This window comes from Sinocyclocheilus anshuiensis, unplaced genomic scaffold, assembly GCF_001515605.1.
Source record: "Sinocyclocheilus anshuiensis isolate Anshui unplaced genomic scaffold, SAMN03320099.WGS_v1.1 scaffold270, whole genome shotgun sequence".
In the NCBI taxonomy this organism is placed as follows: domain Eukaryota; kingdom Metazoa; phylum Chordata; class Actinopteri; order Cypriniformes; family Cyprinidae; genus Sinocyclocheilus; species Sinocyclocheilus anshuiensis.
The window spans coordinates 94,308-106,807 of record NW_015546041.1 but is presented as its reverse complement, the minus strand read 5'-3'; the positions used below and the strand labels follow the sequence as shown (position 1 = coordinate 106,807).

Genomic DNA, 12,500 nt, shown 5'->3' with positions numbered 1-12,500 from the left:
ATGCCCGAGCCAGTTCTGCCGGGCCGGGCCCTGATCACGGGTAAAGAGACCGGACCAGCTCACACACAACACTGTCTGCATGCTCACTTAGTGCAAGTCAAACGTGCCAAAGTGAACACAATGTAGAGAAAAAAAAGAAAAATTATATATGGAAAAGCAGCACATAAAATATAGAAAAATATAAATACAAATGTAAATAATAAATTCAAAAATATTAATTTTTTTTTGGTTCTGTTTTCTCAAGCAAAGGGTTTTTCTAGTTTTCTAGTCTAGTGTGTGTGTGTGACTAGTGTGGGGGGGGGGTTGTTTCATGTGATTAAGTGGCTAAACAACAGTGTAGTTTGGCTTCTTGCTGTTGGTTTATAAAAACACTTGATCAAACAGTAATTTACTTCTAATCTGTTATGTTCATTATTGATTTTACAGTCACTGAGTTTGATTTTGCGCTATAGATGTTTCTTATCATTGAACATATGCAGTGTGGATTTATATTTGCAATGCAAACATATATGAGTGTCTGCCGTGAACATAAGATTGGATAAGTGTGTAGACTCTTACTAACAATGCTGTGGCATCTTCTGCATACAGTGGAGGAAATAGCTGAGGTTCACCGAGTCTATTCAAATATAAATGCCTCTATAATACTCTATATAGTAATAGATAGTGATGCTATGTTTATTTCTGTCTCCTGTAAATGAAAGATGTTCAAACTGGGCTTCAGGTCCAGTGGGCAGATTCTAGGAGGTCCATGGACATTTTCAGGAAAAAAAACTTGCTTTGGTCTCATATTTATTGCGTCTATATAGTTTTTAACAATGATCAATACTTATTTTTCATTAGTAGGAGCATTTTCTAGATAATATTTGACTGATTTTCTAGTGCAGAGACAGCATAAATGATGCATGCATGTGTGGATCTGGATTTGTGCGTGTTTGTGGATCCGTTGAGTGAATGTGTTGGACGTTATGATTCTGTTTTCACTCTGTCGTGTCTCATCTGTAAACCTGACTTCTCTGGATAGACATCATTATCAGACAGCCTTTACAAACCTGGATCATACACCCAGCATTTCTTCTGTTCAAATTGTTGGCCAAAATTGGCTGTATGCTCCATATTTGCATGCTACTCGTACTATTTTGAACTCATTACCTGTAATTGTCTGACATAACTGGTGTGAGTATTTGGAAATGACAGCAGTGATCAATCATAAAGATTAGTGCCAGATTTACTAACAGCTTACAAACCCTCTTTTGGCATTAAACATCTGCTGTCGGGATTGACCAAAGACACTGAAGGCAGTGAAACATTAGCGATGAAAAGACATGAATAGTAATTTTTGTGACTGATATTATTGCATATGCATTTGTAGGAGTTTCCCTTTCAGAGCCAGCATTTATGAGAGAAGAGGCGTTAAATCAAGCATGCAGGCTGATTTTCTAAGGTTTGCTCTAGTCAGTTTATTGGGATTTGTGCCATTATTTAAAGCCCAGTAAAGCATGTTTTAACTCATTATTTGTGTCTGTGTCACACACCTGATTATCATCAGCTATGCTCGTTTGCGACGCTAATTTGTGCTGCTCTTGGTAGATTGTGTTTATGGGAATAATCAGCGTCTGTGTTCTATAATTTGATAATTTGATGCAGTGATAAAAGCAGCTCAGGCGGTCTGGCTCCGTCATGGAGTCTCTGCAGGTGAAGCTGGCTTTCTGTGAGGATTGTTTAGCATGTGTGGTCCTGTCGGTCTGTGTTTGTTTGTTTAATTGTTGCTCAAGGGACGTTAATAAAGTGGGTCTGATGAATTCCTGCTGTGGTTTGTTGAGTCTCATTCCAGGTTCATGTGCTCATTGAGACGTGGCTCTATAAATATAGCAGCTGTGTGTGCTGTCACTGGAGAATGTACTGGTCAGTCTCAGAAATAACAGCTTATCTAATCGCTCATTACTTTATCACAGAGAGGTGGTTATTAATCTGACACGGAGCTGATAATGCAGCGCTCTCAGTAAGTGGGTGTGGGTGGACACGGGAATGAAATGTGACGCTGAATCAAACAGAGATGCTGTAGAAGCTGGAGTTACGGTATTTCTCAGGATGGTCTGAGGTTGACAGTGTTGTTGACTATAACTAATGTTCCTGTTATAAAGTTTCTGTTTAGTTTGTTTCTTCTGATTAAACTCAAGAGTCAGTGTTGTGGAGCGACTTGTCTCTCTCTTTGAAGTATCAGTCAAGACCAGAAAGCCAAGATGCCGGCAGGACACTCGCAGTTTACACTTTTATACAGAGATGATTGTGACCAGTTGTCTCATTTGCAGCTGTTCTCCTCCTCAAATCTCCTCAAAACTCTCTAATTCTCCCAGCATGGTCACCTCATTAATTGGTCTCTTGTTCTCTTTGTAAGGGAAGCAATATGCCAACTAGCCTATGTGCAAACATATCACAGAGTGATTATTCAGTGTGTTTGCCTAGACCATGTTTGATGAAGAGCCCTTGGTATCAGTGCAGACGCAAGCTCAGCAGAAACGAGACATACGGTGTTAAATCACCAATCATGCCTTCATTCTGGCTATCCTACAAACACATCTTAGATGTCTGACAAATGCACACCGTATCAGTGATTTGAGATTTGGTGAAGTTCTGTGGTGGAACATACTAAACTCATCAGAAATGAGCGGACTTACAGCTGTGGTGATATATGGCAAAGAATTTTCTACTTAATATACTAAAAATTATTCTTTAGTATTTCTTAAGATAAACTTAAGATCATTTAAGTGTGCTCAACTGTGCTTCCTTGAATATGCATTTAAATGTGCTTTTAACATACTTTCTCCATATTTAAAAAATCACCACTTGTAGTACACTTGAACCCACTAGTGTATGAAAGATGAGTTCAAGTGTGTTGGTGACTAAATACATTTTTTTTTTACAGAGAAATTATTTTAAAAGCACATTTTAGTTCATATTCAAAGTGTCCCAAAATAGCATAGTTGAGTACACTCAAAGTTGAGTAATAAGTACTAAAGAATATTTTTTAGTATATTAAGTACAAAAATATTGCACAGAAATGGAGCACTTTAAGCACATTATGGAAGTGCACTGTTTTTTCACCTGGGAAGTCTGAATACATGGCCTGCGTCCCAACGTGCATACTATCCATCCTAAATTCTATGTGATATTAGTAATTTTCAAAACTATTTAGGGCAGATAGGGTGGATAGTATGCACATTGAGATGCAGAGATACTCTCTTCTGAACTCTTCTCTCACACAAACCTGTTCTTCATTAAAGCTCCTGGTGAAGGCTTGCCAGATACCACAAAAACGAACCCTGTTCGAATATACAGTATATACAGAAACCCCAGTTATTGTGCTTTCAAAACAAGCCCCTCACAAACACTATAGAAAAAGAGAAAAAATCAAAACCCTACCTGTCATGTTACCGGTCTTGTGTTTGGACTTTTGTCTCATGTCTCGTTCCATTTGTAGTCGATCTGTAGTCCTGTTGTCATTGGTCCCCTTGATTACTTCTCCAGGTGTGTCTTGTTATCTTGTTAGCATCTCTGTGAATAAATAGCTCAGTGTTTTAGGCTGTGTTTACACGTGGCATTAACATGTGATCGCTAGGTCACAATATGATACGTATCACGATACGGGACTGCACTGAATTGTAGTGATGGGAAACCAAGGCTTTCTGAACCGTTTGAGGCTTTCATCAAATCGTGCCGAAAAACGGTTCATTACTCGAAGCTTTTTAACACAGTGCGCATTAGCGACATCTGGTGGTCAGACTTGGGTTCTCCAGCCTCTCTAACGAAACATCGCGGAGCAGAGGATGGGTTGAAAGTTTTTAATTTGTGCCAACTCGTGTCATGCGTAGTCCGGTCAGTGGATTCACATATTTATCAATAATATAAAATATACAAGTGTGTGATTATAATTAATAAATGACGCGAGTAGTAGCAAAAATATTTTAGGTGAGCTGTTCGGGGTTTCTGAGACCCAAGCCAGAACATGATAAAATCAATAGAGGTGTGACGTGCATTCAGTTTCTGTCTGGTGTTGAGGTTATTCTAAACTATTCTACTGAATCCCAAATAAGTGTACACACACACACACACACACAACCAAGTCAATGTAAAGTCAAACACAAGAGTCATGCGAAGCGCCGATTGTTTCAGACCAGCTGTCCTGATCTTCTGATACTGCATGAGGTTCCAAGCTTCAAACGGCATCAATCACGTGGTGTCGTCATTTCGATACAAGCATCGGCACAGTGTGTGATACAATAGTGCTTTGAAAACTGCGTCGGGGCCTTGGTGTCAATCATCCCATCACTACTGAATTTCACCTGAATTGCACTCGTTCTAATAAATTTATATTGTAATGTACTCATTCAGAATTTGGTAGGTTATCACTGCACAAATCACCACAGTCTCTATGTTTAAAAAAAAAAAATTAGAAGAGCTCTAAACTACTGCGCCGTCTTCACTGTAGCTCACGCACACAGGTTTAGTCACACAGATCATGCTGCACGCTCACACAGACATTTCTTTTTAGCGCTCAGACAAACTTTTTATCTCTGCCCCGCGTGCACAGGGTTGCCAGGTTGACAAAGATAAGTAGCACACTTAGCAGATATTTCGAGAAGGGTATAACTGCAGCCTGGAGATCTCCAAAACGGGGTGAGAGCTCCAAAATAGGGCGTGGCTTCCTCCCATTGACAGACAGGCACATGACACGCATGCGCATTTTGCCCCAATCCACTTCAGTGCAAACTCCGCCCCACAGCTGATTCTAAAGTTTTTATTGGTTGTCTACTTCAGGGCAAACTCCTCCCCACAGCTGATTCTAAAGATTTTATTGGTTGTCAATTAAAGTGTTGATTTCCTACACTATGCTACAAAAAATGCTAACCCCTAAACCTACCCCACACCTGACCCTAACCTTAACCAGTGAATATGGCTGCACGGCGGGATTGGCGTAGTATGGGCTGTAGTTCTTCTGACAGTTATATATATATATATATAATTTGGGTTGTTACTGACATCTGGGGAAATTTCAAGTCAACAGCAGCTTTAGAAATATATTTACTGAGAAAAATGGTGACGTGTTCAATACTTAATTTATCCGCTGTAAATTGAACCAAAAACTATCATAACATCTTAGTTGATAATTCAGTATTTGACAAAACATCCCATGTTCCGGTAGCGACAGTAACGCTTTGGTAGCAACCACATCACATTACAGAATTTTAACTCGCATACTAAAACACTACTAAAACATACTAAAATGCAAAAAAATTGCAAAGCTGAACTAAAATGTTGTTTATTTCCCCCAAATATGAGGATTATGTGTTCCCTTTTGTCACTACCGAAACAATGATAACATGTAGTGACAATTCTATGAAAAAACAAAGATGTCACTACAGAAACTCCACCAAATGTTATGGTAGTGACTATTCTAGATACTTTTGAAGCTAGCTCAAAGATGCTAATCAACACATGGTTAACTAGCACAGTTCTGAACACTGGTATACATATAAAAACTAAATCTTAATTTTTTTTTTTTTACTTTACTTGACTTTTTCAGAGAATCAAAAAAGTTACTTTTAAAAACAACAATGGAAAAAAAATACTAAAGTTATTTCAATATTATTTTCATAAGTTGAAATTTAGGGTTAGGGTTCGGGACAGCCACCTCCCAGTCGATGATGATTTTATATATATTAAGCTTACTAATAATTTAAATATTAATGTGGGTTTCAATAGGTAATAGAAGGATCTTAATAAACATCTAAGATTTCTTACTTCAATGGTTTTTAAATGTGTTTTTGGTTGGACAGTAGTTTGCACCAGTTCTGTAGAGTGGCCCATAAACACCTGCTGTATAAAGGCCTGCAGCCTGTGGCCTATAGATTTAATATGAAACTCTAACTAAACAGTGAGCATTTGTCATTTGTGTGAAAGCATGTAATTTCTGTTGGCACTGCTGTTATGTATTCTGCTGGACTGTGATCATGTTGAGGGTGTCTAACCGTTTGTGATGTTCCTGTCATCAAAAGCCATACTGGTGGTAGAGAGATGCTGTATGTTTGAATGCAAATCACTTCTAAATGTGAATTTTCTCATTGTTTTGGAGCACACTAGCTCATAGAAAACCTTAAGACTAACAAATTCATACAAACAGCCAAAAAGTGTTGTTTTCATGTGAGGTTTAAGTGTTCTCGTGGGTGTTCAGGACGGGAATTTTCCTGCACAGTTGTTAGCATACTTCTCACACTCCAGATGATTCCTTACCGATAAAATCAAGTCTAACCCTAGAATACATTTTAACTGCTGATTGTAACCTTTATTTACAGCAGTAGTGTGTGTCTGACAGATGATATTTCATCAGTACAGTGTGAAGTGCACATCATCACTGCCGCTTCTTGTCTTTATTCTTCTCTTTGAATTTTTCTCTTCCCTCTTTGCTGGAGTTTGAGGTGTGGATCGCTGTCTTTCTCACTACAAAGGGGGGCCTGTTTGTGTTCGGGCTGCCAGCTCACTGAGCAGCATTCAATGCCTCTTTTATTGAGCCCTGGTCCTCCCTCGCTCTCTGTCTCTGTGCCGGGCTTGTTTTGCTCATTATAGAGGCCGAATGCACTGAGAATCAGCCTCGTATTCATCACAGAGAAAGGAAAAACACATTCTCCAGCAGGCCCGCCGTCAGATCTCTCTTTGTTTTCTCTGATGCTGGAGGGTGTGGGTCTTCTTGGCACGGCTGTGTTATTTCAGCGCGGTGTCAGGTTTCATGGCCGGCACGGCCTGTCTCTGAGTTTAGGATCCTAGCCGCTCAGAGACCGGTGTAATACATCATCCAGACGTGACGTATGTTGTGTGCTTTGTGGCGAATCAGAGAAAGGCTGATTGTGATGGAGGCTGATAGTATTTGACCCTGGTGAAAAAAACATCCTTTCCTCTTTCATAGTGCTGTACCTGAACTTATTCTGCACACAGTTGTCCAAACTAAGAATGACTTTGTTTCATAGAAACCTGGTGCTTCAGAAGGCTGATGGTGTTTCATTGCTCTTCTGGATAACCTGCTTTCTTTCACACAGCCGTATGTCATTCCTCGTCCCTCTCATACCATTAGGCCACAACTGCCCCACAATGAATTCTTGTTAAAAAGCAAATTGTTTCAAATGATGACCAATGTTTAACGTGTGTGTGTGTGTGTGTGAGAGAGTGTGTGTGTGTGTGTGTGAGAGAGAGAGGGAGAGAATTTGTGATTTGTAAACAGCAGGATGGCGAAGGAGGAGGAAACAGTCAGTGACTGTGTGTCTATCAGACAATTCAGAAATACATGAGAAGAAGGGAGACAGATGGAGTCAAATACATCATCTCACATACTGTAAACAGAGGCCTGGTGGAGACTGACAGATTACTGTAACCAACCCTTCATCTGAACAGATCAGTTACAGTAGAGATTCAGTCATATGGTACAGCGAGAACATTTACTGTATTAAACTCTGCTCTTTACAACACCTCGTGGCCGTGTCATACCTTCCTCACTTCTTCTGATGACACTCCGGACAGACAGTATTACAAACATTACGGATTTCAGCTCAGTTACCAGAGTTAGGTAATGTCAGTGTATTTTCTAGCATGACAGCTATAGTCTGTATTACTGTAACAGCTTTAATTCCTAGCAAGACATGTGAGGATGTGCAATAACAGATCTGCTCTGATGCAGCGATCAGATTCATCATAAAAAAATAACTCCGCAAGTTACTTGCATTTTTATGTTTCAAACACAGATGCCCATAGAGAGGCAAAAATTACATACTGCAGCTTTAAACGACAAAGGGCCAAATTTACTAACAGCTTGCAGCAGCGCAAACCCTTTCTGGTTTTAAGAAACTACAGTCAGGATTGACTGAAGACATGCAGTAAAATATTAGCGATGAAAAGATGTGCGCACAGTTATTTCAGTGGCTGATTTTATTGCATATGCATTTGTAGGAGTTTCCCTTTCAGAGCCAACATTAATGTGAGGAGAGGATTTAAATCAATCATGCAGGCTAATTTACTAAGGTTTGTGCTAGTCAGCTTATTGGGATTTGTGCCCAAAAAGCTCGTCTTAAAGGTGCAGTAAGTGATTTCTGAGAAACACAGTTGATATTTGAAATCACCAAAACACGTCCCTATACTCAAAAGGATCACACCTTATCTTTATGGCTCCGCCCCAAATTCACAAACATGCTATGCAACACAGGCACCGCCCCATTATGAGTGGACACGCCCCTTACTGCTGATTGACCACAAGTGTGTTTTGGTGCTCGATCCGATCCACTTTCAACAGCGTTTATCAGAAATCACTTACTGCACCTTTAACTCGTGTGTCTGTGTTGTTAGTCGATCATACACCTGATTATCATCGGCTCTGCTCTTTTGTGACACTAATTGTTGCTGCTCTTGGTAGATTGTGTTGCTCATTATGGAAATGATCTGTCTGTGTTCTTTAATTTGCTCAGTAGATCAGCAGGTTTTTAATGGGATTATATCGCTCTCCTGCTCATTTGGCCTGTTTAGTATATCTGGCACTAAAAACATCTGCACTAAAACTAAGAAGTAGCATAATTATTTAAATGAAAAAGTGTGTTAAATGTCACATAGGAAATTTTGGAAATGTAATATTTTACATTAACAGTTAACAGTTGACTCTGTGGCTCTGTGGAGGAATCGAGCGACCCGATCAGACTGAAATATGAGGGAAGCACAATGTGGACAAAAGTGCAAATGTAATTCATATTTATTTTCTCATAGCCAGAAGTGATTCAGAGAAGTTATGGTTGTGTTGTGAGTCTATGTAGTGCAATAGCTGATGGTAAATAACAAGAGAAACCATCTCTCATGTGAGAACGCAGAGAAGTTTCTGATACTAAATAATCTGCCACAAGAAGAGTTTGTCCTTTATTGAGTGTTCATAAGCACATTGCTGTTTGCTGAATATTTCATGAGCTATTTTTTTTTTCAGTTTAGTGCATCACTTCTTATTATTCATTATAAATGCAACTGTTTGTTGAATATTGGTGCTTTTATCAAATTGCTGTTTCCACTCAAAGCATTTCAAGCATGTCGCTATGACAGTGATCGTTGTTTTATTGTATTAACAGCTGATTGAAACGGTTTCATGCCCTTGTCTGAAGAATTCCTGATTTGGAAGAGAAAAACAGTACCCAGCCAGTTTCAGCGGATTAGCAGAAGAATCTGACCCCAGCTGAGCTGCTGCTGTTCCATTGGCTCAAACCAAACTGACCACATTCTTCTTAGCAGGAGGCTGCAGACGCCTGCGATCGCTCTGCTAATAGGACATCCACGGCTGACAGTGTAAAACACTGATTTACTGTACAGCAGCATTTAAACCCTTCCCGGTTTACTTGTTTTTGCCCCAGAACTAGCTGATTTGAAGACTTTCATTAATATGACTCTGTTTTAAAAGTGCAAGAAAGAAAGAAGAGAGACTGAGAGAAGTGTTTATCCTGGCTCGTTTGCTTTGGCACATTGGCGAGACTTGTGATCCGTTCATCTGTGTTTGTTGCAGGCGAGCGTCACTCCTCAGGCAGTTAGAATAGTTTGTCGAATGCTTGTTACATTTTACACCAGCTATACAACAGTAAAGACCTCAAATCATTAGTCAACATGAAAACAACACACGTTCATGTCCTAAACTAACTTCAGCCAATCCCTGAAGATCTCTAGTTCTTGCAACTAAAAATTCAAAAGAAACACTTTCTGTAACTCATAAAATCACATTCGGTTTAACCAACCTCAAGCTGCCTTGGAAATATACCAACTTTTGAATTTACAGAAATGTTGTGATATTGTTACATATGTTAAAGTTGTTCTCATGTAGTCACTTAAAACCAGACGCTTTTGTTTAAGGTGACTTACGAAAAAGGAATATACAACATCCTAAGGAGTCCGTAACACGAGAAGTGCTGTAATATAAGGACTGTGTCGAGGAGTACAGCCTAGAATAGAGATATGGAAGTATAGAAAACAATAGAGATGAAAAATGGGGATGTACAGATAACTGTACTTTTTAGGTGAAAGTTTTCCAAACACAATACAGTGAGAATAATAACTGTTACTCAAAAATAACCTAATAAATAAATCCAATAACCTCCACTGCCAAACCAAGGGCATGTTTCGAAAGCAAATAAATAACATCAAGTTGTTTTTTATATCTGCCTGTCATAACATTGACAAGAACAAATACTTAAGCATAAGAGTGTGTAACAATGTGATCACAACCATGAGTGTAATACACAGTGTGTAATCATTAGAGAACCATACTATACTTGTTATGAGAAAATATTGATGGGAATTGAACTACATAAGCTAAGGATGCTCCTCAGAGCAGTTAGCACAGTATTTCTGAAGGTAATTTTGCTGATGGGAAGTATTGAAGGCTGCCTATTAATTAGGATTAATTTCCGAACGTAAGTGACAGGTTCTTCTTCAAGGAACAGAAGCGTCTGCAGGTTTGACTGTGAGTTTGTTTCTGCTTTCCTTCCACACTACTGCATGGAGCTGAAATATATTTCTGAGCCAGAGATAGAAATCATAGTCTCTTACTGCCCACTACTGAACGGCAAACCCCTCCAGATGAGAAAATAACCCACAGTACACACGCACAGAGCAGGGAGTTCAGCGTCATCCATGCCCTTTATCACAGAACACAACATGGACAGAAAGTTTGGGAATTATCTCTAGCACGTCCTCAAATATACCCACTATTACTTGACCTTGAGGGCCGATCCAGAGTTGGGAAGATGTTCTCTAAACACATATGTATGTGTACAACTGCTAATGCCAGTCTGTGATCAGAGTCTGTTACAGGTGTGTGTTGTGTTTGAGCTGGGTTTGAGGATGCCGTTGCTTGAGGATCTAGCTTTCCAGAGCAGTGTATGTTTGCTGGGAGTCACAAAAGCCTGTAACAGAAAGGTTATACAGATAGCAACAACATCAAGCAATTCAGAGTACTCTAAATTCAGTAATACGGGAAGACCATTAAGACAACAAAAATAATGTTTTTGTGAATTAGCCAGGAATCTTTTGTGAGAAGTGAATGAGACCCAGTGTCTGCAGAAGTAATATTTGCGTTAGCTGTTTTGCTCTGAGCCACAACTCATAGAAGTGAGCAGTGCACATGTGTTATATACTGCAGTGAGTTAGATCTGTTCAGAGAAACTCTGGATCTGGATCTGGATCTGGACAGCACAGCGATGACAGAATCACAAACGGTGATGAGTGAGGACAGTTCAGATGATTCATAGCTGTGTCACAATAATTGCAATGCTTAAAAAACATGAAACGTCAATACTGTGTTAATACTACACATGGCCGATGAGTGTTACATATTTAAAATATAAAATATGGGTATTTTTAATATTTAGTATTTTTCCATACTGTGGAAGTCAATGGAGACCAGCATTTGTTTGGTTATCCGTGTTCTTTAAGATATCTTCTTTTATGTTCAACAGAAGAAGCTCCGGTATCCACTGAAACCTGAGGCTTGCGCTGAGTTCAAGTGTACGTAGTAAAAGGTTTATGGTAGTTTGAACATTCTTTAAATATATTTCCATTTATTCATCTGTTTTCCTACAGAGTGTAGGTCATGGCCATGCTGGATCTCAGTGTTTTAGGCCAGAGAATAGGCAGGGACACACTGGATGGATTGATGATCAGTCCATCACAGGAGTAAATATTATAATACAAAATACAATTACAAAATATTTCTATTTCTCAGTTATCACTATTACAATTCATGGGACGATGACAAATTTGAAATGTATTAAAAGTACACATTTTTTTCATCTATAAGATCTTTTTTAAAAAGTCATCAGTGTCTTGTTCTGTTTAACTGAAGGGACTATGATAGAGATTTTCTTTCTGCCTGACATTCAGAGACTAGTATGATTATTGGGTCAGGGTTAGGGTTAACCTGTGACCTGCTCTGTATCTTCTCCTGCTGCTGACTGATAATTACAGAGCGCAGGCTTGCTGTTGTGAGATGGCTCTCTCCAGAGTCACACACAGGAGAAATTACTTAAAGGCATTTATTTGGTGGTTATCTGTGCAATGGCTAATTGGTCATCAGCTGGTACTTTCCCCAGTTTTTAGCAAATCATTGTGACTGGGTGCAGTGTTCATTCTCAGCTGCAGGCAGTGACACAGTCCACTTACTCATCACGCTCTGTGAGGAGAGACTCTTCTAGTCCAGAGGTTGATTCACTCACCACAGAGGAAGTGGTTTGAGGCAAGAAGCTATTATTATTATTATTATTTTGATACCAATCATGCTTCATTTCAGTATTACAAAACAGTTTCAGCTCTTGAATTGTGATTGGTGAAGCGGTGTTCCAAGAGTACTGATTTCAAAGCACTGGCACTTTTCACTGAATAACTCCAGTGAGTGAGTGAGAGTGTTTGTGTGTGTGCGTGTGTGTGAGTGTGTGTGTGTG

At 39.3% G+C, this 12,500-nt stretch overlaps 1 protein-coding gene and 1 long non-coding RNA gene across 2 annotated transcripts in view; one reads left to right on the top strand and one right to left on the bottom strand.

Annotated features, from left to right (window-relative positions):
* The window catches only part of LOC107698948 (cadherin-2-like), an 81,502-nt gene that overhangs the window by 893 nt on the left and 68,109 nt on the right, over positions 1-12,500 (top strand). Inside the window, exon 2 of the mRNA XM_016500085.1 lies at positions 1-40. This exon is cut by the window's left edge and continues 57 nt beyond it. Within this exon, the coding sequence (XP_016355571.1) occupies positions 1-40 (40 nt within the window). The remainder of the gene's footprint in view (positions 41-12,500) is intronic.
* LOC107698949 (uncharacterized) lies at positions 14-3,500 on the bottom strand. Its single transcript, XR_001635397.1, has 3 exons — positions 3,421-3,500; positions 3,266-3,320; positions 14-86 (listed from the first exon to the last, which is right to left on the bottom strand). It is a non-coding gene; the product is annotated as an uncharacterized LOC107698949 (long non-coding RNA).